Source organism: Myodes glareolus, chromosome 11, assembly GCF_982192425.1.
Source record: "Myodes glareolus chromosome 11, mMyoGla1.1, whole genome shotgun sequence".
Lineage (NCBI taxonomy): Eukaryota > Metazoa > Chordata > Mammalia > Rodentia > Cricetidae > Myodes > Myodes glareolus.
Genome location: NC_142036.1, coordinates 56,451,676 through 56,470,116, shown reverse-complemented (window position 1 = coordinate 56,470,116; position 18,441 = coordinate 56,451,676). Strand labels below are relative to the sequence as shown.

The following is an 18,441-nucleotide window of genomic DNA, read 5'->3' as shown; positions in this document are numbered from 1 at the left end:
GCCTGTAGCTCAGATTTTAAACTACAAAATAATGAAATGATCTGAGTTACACTTGGGCTTGAGATGTGGCTCAAATGGGAAAGAAAAAAGAGGAAAAAGAAGCAGTTATTTCACTAACCAGAGACTTCGTTGCTTTTACTTTAGTACTAGAGTATCTAATGGCCTTCATCATCTGTGTGGTGATAAAATAAATAAACACTGGAATCTAGTCATTGGATTTAGCTTAAATTTTTTCAGACAAAGTCTCAAAAAAAAAAAAAACAAACCAAACCAAAACAAACAAACAAAAAAAAAACCACCAGCCCAGGCTGCTTTCAACTTGTGATTCTCCTGCCTCAGTCTCCCAAGTGCAGGGAACACAGGCATGTGCCACTATGCCCAGATGGCTAGCTTTATTTAATTTTATATGGTTAGAAACACATATAACATCAGACACTGGGTTTTAACTTTAGCAGTAGGTAAAATGAGCCTTAAATTGTCTATATAAAATCCTTCCCATTCTACAAGTGTCAGAAACACTATTACTTTATTGCTTTAATATACATCTTCTTGAATTCAACTTGGCTAAATTAAGATGCTATCAGGCAACAGTAATTTCATCCTCTATAAAACTGTAACAGATACACTACTGATTTTCCCAACCTTTGCTTTATTTTTCAATACTATTTAACTTGGCTAACTATGACTTGAAAAGTGAATGCCTACATTATTTATTTATTTAGAGACAGGGTCTTATGTTGCCTAGGCTGCCTCTATGAATTCCTGACCCTCCAGCTGTTAACTCTTAAGAGTTAGGATCATGTGCATAAGGCATCATGCCTTGGTCTGTTGAATTTTAAATTTACTTTGACTCAATTCTAAGGAAGGCAGATTTGCTCTGAATGATGGTAAGAAGCCTAGAAACGATCACAGAAACATACTAGCAAATGCTTCTGAGACATGAATGAGAAAAGAGTATTTCAAATGTACTCAACTACAGTACATCAGTACATTATTTCTACGGGATGAGCTGGGCCTAAAGAAGTTCTTTTTATTTTATTTTATTTTATTTTATTTTATTTTATTTTATTTTATTTTAAGACGGTTTCTCTGTAGCTTTGGAGCCTGTCCTGGAACTAGCTCTTATAGACCAGGCTGACCTTGAACTCACAGAGATCCACCTGTCTCTACCTCCCAAGTGCTGGGATTAAAGGTGTGGGTCTCCCCCTTCCCCCTCCCAAGTCTGCATTTTTTAGTTGTCTGCTTCAGTCTAAAGCTTAGTATAGTTTTTAATGCCAGGAGTGACTGATAGGTACAAAGTGAATAGTGATTGTTAGTATTGTAACTATTGTAGTAACTATTGTAACATTGTAGTAAATAGCGACTGATAGTTACAATGTGACTAGCAAATGATTGTTACATGACTAGCGATTGAAAGTTACAATATCAAGCAAGTATGATACCATAAAACTCATCTACATAAACATGGTATTATAATTCACTCTCATTTAGCATTAATCCCATATTTTGTGATATTGTATAATCCATATTAAATATTACTCAAAATGAAACACTGATAGAATGCTAAAAAAAAAACCTTTGATGCATATACACCTACTATTCTCCAAATCCTTCACAGTGATCTTATGAAGGGATGAATCATTCAATGTGATATTGGCACATGGGGACTATCTAAAATGGCTATCACTGAGCAGCGGTGGGTTTTTATTCCATTGTGTGGATGTTCCATTCCCTTTGTCATTTTTTTTATATTTATTTATTATGTATACAATATTCAGTCTGCATGTATGCCTGCAGGCCAGAAGAGGGCACCAGACCTCATTACAGATGGTTGTGAGCCACCATGTGGTTGCCGGGAATTGAACTCAGGACCTTTGGAAGAGCAGGCAATGCTCTTAACCTCTGAGCCATCTCTCTAGCCCCCCCTTTTGTCATTTTTTAGAAGCACTTCTTGAACCAATGCACAAAGAAGCAGTACTCTCAGAGAAAGTACTTGATATAGCGAGTGCTGATGGTGTAGACACCTTTACTTGACATAGTGAGTGCTGACAGTGTAGACGCCTTTACTAGATGTAGTGAGTGCTGACAGTGTAGACACCTATATTTACATTGCTAGGCGAAGGTTAACTTACTCCCAACAGCAAATGGAGCATAGTGCATCACTGTGACATTTCTTAGCAATTACAGAGGACTTAAAGCCATCTCCCTCAAAGATAAATAAGGAAATATTTACCCTTATTTCTGGTTCCGTCCGTAAGCAGTAAGGCTGGTTCTGATACTGCTGAATCTCTCCGGTAATCTCGGCCACTTTCCTCCTCTTACTGAAATTGATCAGATCTTTCCCTTTCTTCTTTAGAAAATCATTGTTCCCTTCTTCAGTCTTCAGAATATTTGTTAAATATATTCCTAGTTAAAAAACATTTAAAGTTATTTTAAGACTTGTCTCATTTCATCAGTAATCTGGGGAGACCGAAAGACACAGAACTCATCAGCTCCACTTCTGAAGAGTCCCAGACCCAGAAGTGACTCTCTATTAATTTGTAACTCACAGCTTAAATGAAAAGAAAAAGAAGACCATGCTTCACTAAAATTAAAGGTTCCTGTTCTAAGAAATGGCAGACTAAGCATGCCCAAACCCTGTGGGTTAAAACTTAGTCTAATCAAATGTATTAATATTTGATTTAAAAATATTTAATATCAACGCTCTTTAAGTGACTATCAACAAAATAAGCAATTTTGTTTAAGAACAGTAGGATAAACTGCTTCTTGGAGCCTATCACTTAGACAGTAAAAAAAAGGTTTTAATCCCTTTTTATGCAGAATTACTGATTCATTTAAATTAATGGTTCTTAGCTAAAGGCAATTTTGTCCTGCAGGAAATAGTTGGGAATGTGTTTAAATATTTCTGGTAATTACAAGTTTGGAGTACTACTGTTCTCTAGTAAACAGGAGCTGCTTAACACCCTACAATGTAAATGATAGCCCTTCACAACAATGTTTTCCTCTTAACTTCAACCAATAGTGCTACAATTAAAAGCCTTTGATTTAAATAAATCATCTAACTCCAACAGTGAAATCAGTCACATGCTTAAACCATGGACAATATATACAATAACGGTACCATGAAACTACAATAAAGGGCTGGAGTGCAGCTCATAAGTATACTATATGTTTAATGACCAGATTCCCCACCTCCCAAATAAAAGAAGCTGAAGAAACTGTTGCAGTTGCTGTAATCTTACAGCACAATGCATGACTCGGGTGTTTCTGGCGACTCTGGTATAATCAGACTGCTGCTGACCCATCACATAAACCTATGGCAATATAACTATGCCAGGTGGATAATATTTTGTAATCATAACAAAAGGTTAGGTTATTGAATTATGCACTACTATGCTAGAGTTTTATCATTATTTTGAGGGCAATTTTACTTCTAAGGAAAAAGTTTACAGTAAAACAGTGTGCTGTGTGATGCTGGCACCGGTCTCACTGCGTCCCAAGGTGACGTTAAAGGCGTGGCACAATGGGACCTATTCAGGAGGCTGAGGCAGAGCTGTTTAAGGCCAGGAATATGAGACTAACCTGACATCTAGAACAAACAACAACAAAGGAAACAACCCCAAAGAGGTCATATCAAATGACTGGCTTGTACCACTTAGGTGTGTGTAAGTGTACTCTATGATATTTCCACAAAACCCACTCAATGATGCTTTTCTCAGAATGTGGATGACAGCTACACATTATATTTATATAATTATATTTAAGAAAAGTTCACATTATGAAGCTCTGCCCAATGTAATTTATATTAGTTATGTTGCAATTCTGAGTTAAAATTTTTTTTTATTAGCAGTGATGGCACACACCTTTAATCCCAGCACTTGGGAAACAAAGACAAGTGGATCTCCGTGAGTTTGAGCCCAGCCTGGTCTACAGGACAGACTCCAAAGCTACAGAGAAACCTTGTTTTGAATCACCCCCTGAAAAGTTTTTTTAATAAAGACTCTGTAAAAGCACTTTTATAATAATTACAGAAAACACTGCAGATGTGACACAAACAAGAACAGCAGCTGCACCTGAGAAGTCTTCACAGGCTGTGCGAAGAAGCACAGGAAAACGGTAACAACTTTAAAAGGCAATTATTTTGATTTTCATTATACAGACAAGGAAATGGAGATTTTTGTCTTTTATTTTCCAATACAGATAAATAATAAATTCATATATATGAAGACAACCTATCTAGAAAGACCCCATCCCTTTTGATTACAATGCATTCATCTTTAAAATACAGTATCTATATTTAGTAACTTACCAAAAAAAGGCACGCATGGTGGATTGATTGACTTCAGTTTTACTAAGTATTTTTTGAAGTGGTCCTGACTCAATTCCACAGCATCATCCAGAATTCTCCTCTTCCTTTCTTGCAATGCCTTTAAAACATGTACACTGAATATAATTCTTGCATATAACTCAATCATATATAAAGGCCCTTAAGAATATAGAATTTAGGATTGATAAAATTTTGCATACTTAAAATGATTTTAAAAATTGTGAGTCTTATTCCTTTGGAAATTGCTAAAATGTATAATCCTGTTTTATCTGTAATATAAAAACTAAGAGTTTGTGTTCTTTCTACTATAAATTGGAAGATTAAGGAATACCGAGTTCTCCTGTCCGGGCACACACTGCAGGGACAGAAAGAAGGAGGATGACCCTTCAGGACTAAATGGGCTTCTGAGGTTGAGGGCAAACCTTAGCAACAAGAAAACTGTAGAAAGGTAAGAAAACTTGAAGAAAAATCTAGTGAATCAGGTAAGCTCAGGCATTTCCTTTTTATTTCGTTACTACATTTTTCTTATTGGAAATAAAATAATTTATAATTCAATAAGGCATGTAAGCACATTTACATAAACACAGACAAACAGTAATATTGTACTTGAGAACCAAGTCTCTATTTCCTTTACATTAAGGAAAATACAAATGTGGCTGCTGAATAAATAGGTCTTATTCAGTATGCAACCCAAGTCCCAGCCAACACCAACAACAAGAGACCAGGGAATGCTATCACCTCCCGGAAGTCAGAGTTGGCTGTCTCTGGGGAAAAACAGCCCAAATGTACATGTTAATAGGAATATTAATAGGAGAATTTTGAAATCTTGCTGTACATAAAAGTCAAACAAAACCCAACTGTATTTCCAGATATAACCATTTTCACCAAAAAGAGAATATTATTTTTAAAAATATTCCAATATATATAAGAAAAGAGTGATGGTGCCTGTCAGGAAATCATAAACAACATAAAATGGGAACAGATGGAAGGATTCACCACATTCATTGTTAGGAGGGTGCATTAATATAAAACTGTCAGCCTTTCACAGTGACTTAGATCTAAACACAACTCCTTTTAAACTCAAAATTTTAAAAAATATGAAACTTAGGTTGATCTAAAGTAATTGTATTTTAGACATGCAGCACAGGAAAAATCAAATAGGTAAAAAAAAATAGATGGAGCAGAAACAAACCCATACATACAGAGTCAATTTATGACACAGCAGGTTCAATGGGTCAGTGTGTGTGGGGGTGAACTTTGAATAAATGTGTGAGAGCGACTGAGTGGTCATAAGAACAGAAACAAAATCAGAGTTCATCTCGTCCCATATTTAGAAAAACTTCCAGCTAAATTAAAGATCTTCCTTTGTTTAGTTTGAGATGCGGGTTCATCATACAGTGAGTGCTTTCCTTAGCTCTCAGTCCTCCTGCTTTAGACCTTGACAGTCGGTAAGCATTACATGAAGGAGACAAAACACTACACCAGGGCCTCGGAATCTGCTAAACAGAGTATCACAAAGCCACGTGCTTCTGGCTTTAGAAGTAAGGACAGAATAGAGCTGCTGGGGCCAGGCATGGGTCAGGGTGTTCCTGAATGGAGGCCTAGGGAGGCCGTTATGTGAAGCTGTGAAGTTGAAGCCTGGATTGCCTTGGAGACCCCAAGATGTTGGAGATGCCAGAGTCGTGGGATTCCTGCCGAGGAGAGCTGTGGACAGCGGGTGGAACCAGCCCAAGAGAAAGTGTGTTGCAGTCAACAAAGTTGAAAGAAGCTGGAGATGTGAAGAACATTTTGATATCAGACACAGGGAGCTGCAGAATTTGGGGTTTGCCCAACTGGTTTTTGGTCTTGCTTTTGTTCAGTATTTCCTTGCTATGCTCCCTTTCCTGCATTTTGGGATGATAATGTATATCCTGTGCCATTATATGTTGAAAGTATGTAATCTGCTTTTTGATTTTGATTTTATAGGGGATTATAGTTAAAGACTGCATGAATATCAGATGAGATTTTGAACTTTAGACTCAAAATAAGTTTGAGACTGTTAGAGACTATGGGAACTTTCGAAGTTGGACTGAATGATTTTTTTTAAATTATGAGATTGGGTACAAGCCTTTATGGGCCAGGGAATGGAATGTGGTTTGAAAGTAAATGGCCCTCAAAGTGAGTGGTACTAGTAGGAGGTGTGGTCTTGGAGTAGATGTGGTCTTGTTGGAAGAAGCATGTCATTGTGGGAGTGAGTTATGAGGTCCCATATATATTCAAGCCACAGCCAGTGTTTCAGTTCATTTCCTTTGGATCAAGATGCAAAGACTCTCAGCCCCAGTACCATGTCTGCCTGCAAGCTGTCTTGCTTCCTGCCATGCTGATAATGGACTGTACCTCAGAACTAGAAGCAAGGAAATGTGTTCCTTTGTAAGAGTTGCCATGGTCATGTCTCTTCACCTAAGACATTGTTCTAAAGGAGAAAGAAAGTAGATGACATGCTGAGTGGGCTACAGTCATGGTGTACAGACAGTGGTCAAGGTGTGTGTTATCAAGACTTCTGACCTGAATTTGATTCCTGGGACCCACATGGTAGAAAGAGAGAACTGATCCCCAAATTCTCTCACCTCCACCTGTAAGCTATGGTCTGGGCACCCCAAACACTAATGAGTCTGGGTGTCAGGTACATAGATGTCTGATGCTGTTATTCCTTATATATTATATATGCTTTTATAATACTGTTGCTCAATATTAAACCCTTAATATTTAACCTCTAAAATGAACATAATTTCAGTTTTACAAAATCAGGATTAAAACACTATTTTTTCTCTAAAATTTTTTAAAGATTTATTTGTTCTTAATTTTTGCACATGTCTGTGCACCAGATGTTCTTATTTTTTGCACATGACCTGTGCACCAGGTCAGAAGAGAGTTTCAGACCTCCTAGGGCTAGAGTTACAGATGGTTAAGGTCCTCCACATGGGTACTAGGAATCAAAGCTAACTCCTGTGAAAAAGCAGTTAGTGTTCTTACCCATCGAGCCATCTCGCCAGCCCCCCAGAATTAAAATTATTAATGTATGTGGACTGGGTTACTATCTTTAGCAGATAAACACATTTAAGTTGAAAACACATAAATTGAAAAAAAAAAACCTAAGTATTTTTCCCCTCTCTACTAAAAGGACCAATGTTAGGAATTCCAAATGAATCTCGCTCTCCCTTTCTCAGGGCTCAAGCCCAGGATCTTACACGCGCTGAGCAAGTGCTCCACTGTTCATCCCTATCCCTGACAACCACACTGTTCTCAACATTTGCACAAATCTACTTAGAGGTTTAGATTTGTTATATTAAAGTAGAATTATAGTCATTCTGAAGTTTTCTTATTTTTTCTCAGAAACAACACAAACATTCTTCCAGGGGAATATGCAAAGACCCTATTCACTTTTCACCTTCAGCTGGCCACCAGCAGTCCTTCCTACAGGTGCAGGGCAACACATCTATCTGGTCATTCCGCAGCTGACGGGCACCCAGGGAACGTCCAGTTTCTGCTACTGAAGTAATGTAGAGTCACTGTATCTATATCTGGGGGACTTGATGATCTGGAGTATTTGAGAACAGCATTTGTTCTCTATGGCTCTAATCTAAGAGTATGTCTGTTTTTAGTTTTAACACACAACGCTAGACTGATTTCCAGAGTGATGCTAAGAACCCATGTTTCTAAAGGCAACATCATGATAAGACCTTTGAGCTCCTACCTTCTTCACCTCACCTTTGTAGACACAAAAACAAAGGAAGAACCCACAGTGAGCAGATTTTGATACAGAAACTTGGGGCCTATAGATAGTCTGTTCTAATGTCTTTAACATACTAGAAAGTTCATATAGATAAGTAAAATACAATAGCCACAAGAAAAATGAGAGGACATGACCAGATGGATCATAAATAAAAAAAATGAAGGTGGTTAATAAATACATTAATAATATTAACCTCACAATATTAAAATGCAAAAAAATTAGAATTTTTGTTTTTGACTCATGAAATCTGTTAAGAGTTTAATATAGTAACGTCCAGGGTGTATATCATTTCTTGATAGCAAATTCATTAACAAAAGTACCAAAAGTCTGAAGATGACCCAAGACTTCTACAAACTGATTCTACAAAAAGAATCAGGGCTTCACAGAGACATGTGAATTAATGAATGAGCAGTCCATGATAAATTATATATCCAAACAAAAATCAGAAATAACTTAGTTGTTTCCAAATAGAATGACAGACTAAATTATAATTCATCCACAAGAATAACTATTTAGTCACTAAAAAACCCCTTGTTTTGAGAAACAAACTAATAAACAGAACAACATTTACAAAAATAAGATGCGTGTCATAAATTTGTACACAGAATATGATGTTCATTTTTAAATTAAAAGACATAAAATATCCATATACTTTACTACCTCCCAAACTTTCTAAAAAATTAAACATTGCTTCATAATTTAAAATAAAACAATCTTAGGTTTCAGAAAGGGTTATCTATTTTTTGACTATACACTAAAAGTAACTAAGAAGTATTTGCATAGTGAATATATACTTAATTTTTTTTGTCATTTATGAGACTAACAATGTGCTACCGAAAAAAGTTCATACTTGTCAGTATATGCTGATACATACTTTAATAATTCTACCTCTGTAGTTAAGGGGAAAGGGCAGATTTTTAAAAAATATTTGCTTAAAAATAGGTAGAAGTATTCTCTTACATTAATTTTACCTGCCTTCCCCAAAAGATAAAACATTCAAGTTAGAACTTACCTCAAACGTGTGGTCTAGCCTGTACACTGATACCGAATTGACCGCACTGACTATTTCCAACACGCCATTGAAATTATTCAAATCTTGAAACACTTGCAGAATTTCTATTATTCTACTGAGCACTGCCACCCGCTCTTCAAAGTTTTCTGCTTCCACAATGCATCTAACAACAACAAAATATTCGTGCCTTAGAAAAATGTTTTCACCTCAGTTAACAATAAACTTCTTTGTAAAGCCAGAGTTGTAGCTTAAATATGACTTAACATTATGACTACTAAGGTACAGTAAGACAGAGTAAATAAAAACTTACTTTTCAAACCAGAGAGTGAGGTTTGTTGTATGGCGAATCATTTTTAATAAATTTGGAGAGTTTATTTCTTTATCTTCTTTGGTCCAGACACTCCCTACAAGTTCAGACGGTTGGACTTTCCTGTAAAACATCAAAAATCAACACAACTCAAAAGACTAGTGTCAGGTTATCTAAATGCTTCCACAGTATAAACTGAGAAATGTATGTGCAAGTCAAGTCACAAAGAAATAGACCCAAACAGTCATAAACACGAAGAAATGCTTTATCACTTGGGGTGTGGGAGGGTCCTAAACCTACAATAAAATTCCATTTTATACCTGTCAAACTAACAGAAGTCTGATGATAACACCAAAGGCAGGAAGCCTCCAATGATGGTACCGAGGTGAAGATGATTCACCAACCACTTGACAACTTGGTAATATCTCACAGCACTGAAGACACACACACACTGAGAAAGCAACTCAGCCTCTAGGATAAACTTACACAGTAGTGGGAATGCATTTACAGAATGCTCAGTGACATTGCTTATAAAAATGAGAAACTCCAAGCTGCCTAGAAGCTCACTATCAAGAACTAGAGAAACCAGAGAATAGTTATAATGAAATATTACACAGTGACTAAAGCAAGTAAATTGAACTCGACATCAACTTGAACAAATATCAAAAATAATCTAAATAAAAAAACCTGGCACAGAGTCTTATTATAAATATATGTGGCCTTAAGATATGCCAGACAATGCTATATGTTACTTAGGGCCATGCACACAGACAGCTAAACTATAAAGTCAGACAGGGAGAATAAACATCAAGTCCTGGGTAAGAATAATATTTTGGAAGGAAAGGAGAACAGTGTAATCAGGGAGAGTTTTAAGAATTTCAATCTTATCTAAAATAATAATTTTTATTGTCCATGAACATTCATTATTATCTATTTTTGGAATGCTTGAAACAACTAATAAAAACCAGAAGAGAAGACATAACCATTAATGAGTCAGGACTGCATAATTTAAAACTGGCCAATGTCATTGCCATCAATGCACTCTAATTTTCAATATTTAAAAACTTTTTGGTCAGTAGACTTGAAGATAAATGGGTACTTGCTAACAGCTTTTGGAGTGCATTTACTGCTTTCTCGAGACAAGGACTCATGTAGTCCAGGATGGCCTCGGAGTCTCTCTGTATTAGAACACAGCCTTGAGCTTTTGCATTTTCTCCTTCCAGTCTTCCAAGTGCTGGGATTGTAGGTATCTGCCAATATATCTGGCTTTTTCAGAATAACTCTTCTTACTTAGAACTTTATTCACCAGAAATTTACCCACAGTATCAATGTCTGTATGCTACTTTTCTTCTATCAAACAAACCACAGAACACTTAGCATTTCTATGCCATGAAAACATGTCTACAAGGAGTTACATACTATAAAACAATGATATCCATGTCATTTTTAAAACTGATCTCATGTGCAATCATGAGGAAAGATTTTATTCAGTACTATTTGCTTTGCTGCCTAAAGTAACAAGTTTATACTTACCTGTCACAAATCACAATACAAAACTATTTTGAACACTAATCGAATTCCACATTACTTAAAATATAGCATGGTATTCTTAGTCAGATGTTTATAAACACTTGGTGGCATGTTAGAGGTAAGATTCTGAATGGCACAACCAGTGCAAAGCACAGACACCAATTTTAATGAGGACAGTTTATCTGTAGGAAAGACTGTTCTTTCCTACAGTCTCCAGAGTAGTAATATTTATAGCCTTGCTTTTTCTCAGTGCAATCCATAAAAAAAAAAGGCTGTTAAAAACACTGGCTGTTTTTTCCAGAGGACCAGGGTTCAATTCCCAGCACCCACATGGTGACTCACAAGTTTCTGTAACTTGAGTTTCAGCAGATCCAGTACCCGGAAACACTAGGCAACGCAACTTGATGTAGACATCCACACAAACTACCCATTACAAAATATTAATTAATTAATAAAAATATCTCCTGATGAGGAAGAATAACTTCTCCAGAATTTTTGTATTGTTTTGTTTACTCTATTTTTTCAGACAAGGCTTCATGTAGCTCAGGTTGGCCCTAAACTTGCTATATGCTAAAGCTGGCTTTGAGCTCTGGATCCTCCTGCTGTCTACCTCATGAAGGCTAGGCTGACAGGCTTATACCACCACACCCAGCTGGATACAAACGAGGGCTTCTGGACCCAGAAGGTTATGATGTGAGCATGGTAGGGGCTTATTTTTCAGCAGGGAGCAGTTGCCTATATAGTCTACGGCAGTCGCTGGAGCCTGGGTTGTAAAGAAAGGCTTGCGTCACAACACACTATCCATTCATTGGTCAGCCAACAACCTCACATCCATACCGACTGATGGCACTGTCTCAGACTAAAGCAATCTAGGGCACATCAGGAGCGGGGCTGCCTTGGAAGCAGCCGCTGTCCTGTGGAGTCAGTCACTACTACACTGTAAGAGCCTGTCTCAAAACAAAAACGGAGGAATTCTTTTTTTTTTTTTTACAATTATTTAGGGTGTGTGCGTGTGTGTGTGTGGTGGGGTGACACAAACACTTGTACGGAGGTCAGAAGACAACTCGGAGGGGCCAGTTTTCTCCCCTCACTCTGCTGGCCCATTCTTAAATACTCACGTATAATTAGCAAAATATTCTGAAGACAGGTAAGACGCATACCCAAAGTTCTTGAAATAGAGCAAGAAATTAACATCACTTACCTGTAGAGATCAGACTCCAAAAGCGTCAACTGCCGTGCGATTTCTATTGGATGAAGTGTCATAAGGTCAAATGTCTCAAACTGGCCTGGTCTACTTATATGCCATTCGATTGGTGGAGGTGGACTTTCAAAGGTAATATTATGGCTTATTCCATTTGCCTGAGCTTGCTTTTTCCTCTTGATGATTTTAGCAATGGACTCTACCCATTTCTTCATAGCTTTCCCTGGAAAACAACAGAAACGCCCTTTACTTGACCAGATAACTGCGAACGGAAGAGTAACTACCACCTGGCTTCAACACCGACAAGACAGTTACCACTTCACTTGCTTTTAAGCATATGATCTTAGAAACTTCACAATAATCACAGTACCACTGCTACATATAAAACACTGGTCCCCAAAACCTGTCTTCAGACAGACTCCCACTGTGTAGTCTAAACAGAGGCCTCGGACTCTCAACCCTTGGGCTTCCATTTTCTAAATGCTGATATTGCCACCACACCCAGCAAAGTGATACCTGGATATCTTCAAATATTTTGCTAGTATTCAAATTTAACTTCCAAATGTTTTCCTATAGTTGACCTGTTTTTAAAACGACATAAAGGGCTGGAGATAAGGCTCAACAGTTAAGAGCACTAGCTGAACTTCTAGTGGCCAAGTTCAGTACCAAGCACCTACGACAGTCTGGAATTGCAGTTCTAGGGGATCCAATGTCCTCTTCTTGCTGCCACGGTACACATACATTTATGTCGGCAAAACATCCATGCACATAAATGAATAAAATTAAAATTTAAAAAGGATACAAACATGACATTTAGTCAATATATAATTTTCCTTAATATACAGGTTCCCCTTTTATCACTCAAAATGCTTACAATTTATTTGCTGAAGAAACTAAATTATTTATCCTGTGCCATTTGTTCTGTGGGGTTTTCTTTGCAGTTTCACACCTATGGCGTCATCTGCCATGTTTATCTCCCCCAGACTTTTTTCCCTCAAAACCAGAGATATAGACACTTAATCTAATTCCAATGTAAAGTGTCTTATTTTTTCTCTTTTTGAGATATTTACTAATTCTAAATCACTAAGCCATTCAAAAATTTTTAACATGAGTGTGTGTATGTCTGTGTGTATGCGCAGGTGACCTTGGAGACAAGAGGATGTCTGCTTCCCCTTGAGCTGGTTACAGGCAGTTATGAGCCATATGAGAGGTTCTTTGAGAGAGCAATAAGCACTCTTAGTCACTGAGCCATCGCTCTGTCCTCTAGATCTCTTACTTTGTTAGCACTGTAGAAGGTGATAGAGCATTACATCTTCAATTATTAGGCAAACCGCTTCTATTAAAAAATCAACTTTCCCTCATGGTTATTCTGAGGTATAATTTGTACAGGAAAGAACGTATGACATTAACACACATACTCTCTCTACATAAATATATCTAATATATACATTTTAAAATGTATATATTTTAGATTATGTACAATTTACTGTTTCTATTAATAGCTTTGATATAATTATCCCCAGCAAGCAGAAGGTGGAAGAGGAACGAGAGTCCAAAACCATCCTTTCCTACATTAATGAGATCAAATCCAGCCTGGGATCCATGAGACCCTTTCCCAAAAATACAAAATGAAGGTCTGGAGAGATGGCCGAGCAGTTAGGAGCACTGGCTGCTCTTGTAGAGGACACAGGCCCGGTTCTCAGCCCCACATGGCAGCTCATGACTGTAAGTTCAGTTCCAGGGGTCCAATGCACTCTTCTGACAACCACAGGTATCAGGAATGAATGTGCTCAGACACACATGCAGGCAAAGTCATTCATACACATAAAATTAAACAAATAAGTTAATACAAATAAAATTTAAACTTAATCAGCATTATGAACAATTTTAAGAGACAAATACATAATAAAACTATCTTTGCTATCTCACAGTTGGACAAAGGAATAAATACATTCTATATTTTAAATAAAATTTCCCCTAAAGAACAAGTAAGCTCTTAGCTTCCTAGCTGCTATGAGTGAACAGCTTCATGATTACAGCCTCTGCTTCAAATCACAACTCCAAACAAAGGAGCCAGCCAAGCACAGACTGAAACCTTTGAAACTGTGAGTAAAAACATTTGCTTCCTGCTTTTTTTGAAAAGAACAACAAACAGGATATGGAGAAAGTTAGGTTTGCTATGATATTTTTCAGCAATGTTGTACACTGTAAGTTAAAACAAATTTGTGCTTTATTTAATAATGCACATTTCAGTAACATCTGTATGTTTAATCATCAAGTCCCAGAGTTTCATATTATAGGTTGTGATTCTGAAACTTCAAGTAGGAAACACTTATCTTTCTGGTGCAGAGGGATTTCCTGTAATACTTTTCCAGAAATAAATACTATTTTTCAACGTTAATGGTCCAAATTAAAGAACAAGATTAAGAAGAATAGGAGAAAAATTTAATCATATTTTATTTAATTGAAGGGATGGAACCTTGAGGTGACATAAAATGTTTAATTATTTAAGATAATTTTTTATGAGTATGAGAGAGAGAGAGAGAGAGAGAGAGAGAGAGAGAGAGAGAGAGAGAGAGAGAGAGAATATACACCATGAGTGTTCAGAGGCCAGAAGAGGACATCTGACAGTCAGACAGGCTGGAGCTGGAGTTTAGGCAACCATTAGCAGCATGATGGGGTGGTGGGGACAGCACTGAGTCCTCTGAAACAGCAGCAAGTTAGCCCCTAAATATACTAAATTTACTTTAAAGGCCTTTGACTTCTCTACAAGAAATATTCTCAAAATGTTGCAAAGGCAGCTGAGGAGATTGCTGAGTGGTAGAGCACTGGCCTAGTATTCAGCAGGGCTTGTGCTCCATCTCCAGCACTGATAGGGCAACAGACACTTGAGAAGACAAGGTTCTATGACTTCAGATGATGCTAAAAACATCAGATTTCTCAGAGGAGACAGCAGGATGGTTTCAGTTTTCTAGACGTGATAAGTAGTTTATTTCTAGAGTACATTCATGTACGACACAAGATTCAATCAAGCCTTTCAATAATATACCTCTTACACTTGAAATGAAGGATTCTAGTCTTTCAAGCAATTCCAGGTCTCTTTCAAAGTCATAAAAATGATGTTCAACCCAGTGGCGAAAGACATTTAAGATCCTGATAAAACGAAAAGACACATTTAGTGAAACAAGTGCTTCTTTCATTTCTCTATTATGTAGTGAATTTCATATGCAAAGACACACAACACTTGAACCTCTAATATATACTCAATATTCTAAAATATAAGAAAGGACTGTTTTCAGACTGCAGTAAACTGATACTTTAAAGATGTTGTAAAGTATAAAACCTCATTTCTGTGCTTTATTACCCATTCCTATTAAGAAAAAGAACATTTTCTTTATTCATATATAAAAGAATCATGCTCCATAGTACAAAATATATTTTCAAGTTCTTAAACAGAAAAAACATTTGTGTGTGTGTGTGTGTGTGTGTGTGTATGAGAGAGGGAGAGAGAGAGAGAGAGAGAGAGAGAGAGAGAGAGAGAGAAGTCAACATCATGTGTCTTCTTCAATCACTCCTCTACATCATCGTTATTGTCGTCGTCAACATCATCATCATCACCATCATCATAAGAGTCAGGCTCTCTCACTGGACCTGGAGCTCACCAATGAGTTAAGTTGGTTGGCCCGTATGTTTCCAGGCCCTCCTGTCCCCACCCGCTTCAGGGCTAGGAGTACAGGCTCACACTACCGTACTTAGATCTTAACCTGGGTGCTGGAGATTGAACTCAGGCCCTCATGCTTGCATGGCGAGCACTTTGCAGACTTAACCCTTTCCCCAGGCCCCTGAAAATCATTTTTGAAATATAAATTTTGATGCATTTTCACATAGAATGGAAAACTTATCACTTACTATGTTTGAGTTTAAATTCAACTGCTATCATTTCTTTGTAAGCTACTAAAAAGTCTATAACCTCGTTGTTAATTTCCAAAGACAAAAATACTACTTTGGAGAAAACATTTGTTTTGTAATATCACAACATGGTTACTTATGATATTGCAAGTATACAGAGTTAATCATCCATACAGATGCAATTTCCACTCACTGCCACAGATACACTGTAATATAAATTAATTGCATTAGCAATTTTTATTTCATTACTTCAAAAAATGATCATTTCCAGTTAGGTCCTTTTCTTCCCTCACAGCAGGATGAGCAAATATAGCTACTTTCAGTGTGTGTCATCCTGTTTGTATAAAACTTCACATTACTGAGGGTTGGTCAGTGCAGCAGCTCAGGGATGCATCAAGAGATCACAGAACTGCTAGCTTCTAACTTATGCTTAGATCAGTTCTCCTACAACAGCAGCACAGTTCGAAAGTTGTTAGATGAAAGAAGGATGTCTCACCATCTGATTTTATCAAAACTAAAAGTTTCAGCTTATCAGAACATCAGTAAGAAAGCTAATGGGCTAGCCACTAAGTGGAAGAAAATATTTAATATTTACAAAATACTTTTTCCTGACAAAATACAGTAGAGACTGCAACCTTCTCAGTTCACCCCTATACCTCCATTTAAAAAAAAAGATTGACAACTTGGTAAAACAGACAAGACGTTCTAAACAGATTCTATACTATATGAGTATGAGTAATTAGAAAGAAGCAAAAGTTCTTATAATGAATCACGAAGGGAAACAAAGCACAGTGGGAAACTATATCCTCGGAAATACAGTTAGGGCGTAAAACAGGACCCCACAAACACAAGCTGGGTGTGGACACTGGAACTCACAACAACCTTATTATGTTAGAAAAGTTCTGACAATTTCTTTTATAGCTGAACATAGACCTAAACTGCCCATCTAGTCATTCTGAGCCATTTATTTGCACTAAGTCAAAGAGTTACAATTCACAATAAGGTCATATCAATAAATTTTAAAATTACATATAGAAACAACATGGATCAATCTCAAAAGCATTTTAATTAAGAGGACTGAAATGAAAATAATAAAGACCTACTTAAATGTAATTAAAAGGTAAAACTAGTTTATGGAGGGGGAAATCAGAATAGTGCCTTTGGACATGGACACAGCTCTATTAGAAGGGTGCAGAGCATCTTTCTGAGGTGCGGTAAAAATATGCCTGCATCTTCCTTGGCTTGGTGGTGCAGGCCTTTAATCCCAGCACTGGGGAGGCAGGCAGATCTCTCTGAGTTTGAGGCCAGACTGGTCTACAGAGTGAGTTCTAGGACAGCCAGAACTGTTACACAAAGAAACCCATCTCAAAAAAGGAAAATGTTGAAAAACCACCTTCCATTTTACCAAAATCCTCACTGCTCACAGAACAGGCTCGGCAGCTGGTGTACATCAGGCCTCTTGACTCATACGCTTGATCTCACTCCACTCTCTTCATCCTCTGACACCAAATCCCACGGCTATTTCTTCTGTACATCAGTCTCAAGTTTGCCTTTGTACAATTTCCCATTTTCCTCAGTATGCACAACCATGTTTCTGTGTATCTAAATCCTACAATTCTTCCAGAGGAATCTTAAATTTTACCTCACTTAAGATGTCTTCCTTAATTACTCCAATCTAACCTCTACTATTCCTGAATATATACTCTACTGAGATTGGACCAAGGCCTTAAACATGTTAGACAAGGGTTCTACCATGACACATTGTCCCCAGCCATATCTTTATGCTCTATTTGAGAATGGTCTTGAACTCGCTCTGTAGCCCAGATCAACCATGATCTCCCTGACTCAGCTTGCAGAGCATCTGGGATTACAGGCCTATGATATTTGGCCCTGATACTCCTGAAATTATTATAAAGGTGTGTATTTTGTAAGCCACTGAAACATCCTAAGTAGAGTAACATATAACTTCCATATATCACTTTTTACCAGTGGAATTACAGTATTGTGGTACCATAAGATTATAGCAGTCAGTTATTTTTATACTTGTAATATGGTATAAATATAAAGCTAGAACACAAAAAAATCAACATGACTGAGTCTAAGATTGTTTTCTTACTCCAAATAGCATAATAAATGCCTGCCTCATAGAAGGAGACTTAATTTGTCTGTAGATTAGACCAAATGTATTACAGCTCTTAGAGAAAGTTTTCTCTAAAAAAGATCATTTTCTTCCTCCAAATAGCAATTTCATAAATGTATGCCTCATATTAAGGAGACTTAATTTGACTGTAGATTAGATCAAATGTATTACAGCTCTTAGAGAAAATTTAATTACTTCTCTATTTTCGATTGGTAAATAAGTTCAACTTCTATACAGAATGCC

General features: G+C 37.0%; 1 protein-coding gene across 2 annotated transcripts in view; it reads right to left on the bottom strand.

Moving 5' to 3' along the window:
• Positions 1-18,441, bottom strand: part of Sos2 (SOS Ras/Rho guanine nucleotide exchange factor 2) — a 97,860-nt gene that overhangs the window by 9,317 nt on the left and 70,102 nt on the right. For both annotated transcript variants that reach the window (XM_085697579.2, XM_085697578.2), the window contains exons 13-18: positions 15,199-15,302; positions 12,150-12,372; positions 9,422-9,541; positions 9,112-9,274; positions 4,310-4,427; positions 2,234-2,406 (exon numbers count right to left, since the gene is read on the bottom strand). In XM_085697579.2, the coding sequence (XP_085553705.1) occupies positions 2,234-2,406; positions 4,310-4,427; positions 9,112-9,274; positions 9,422-9,541; positions 12,150-12,372; positions 15,199-15,302 (901 nt within the window). The remainder of the gene's footprint in view (positions 1-2,233; positions 2,407-4,309; positions 4,428-9,111; positions 9,275-9,421; positions 9,542-12,149; positions 12,373-15,198; positions 15,303-18,441) is intronic.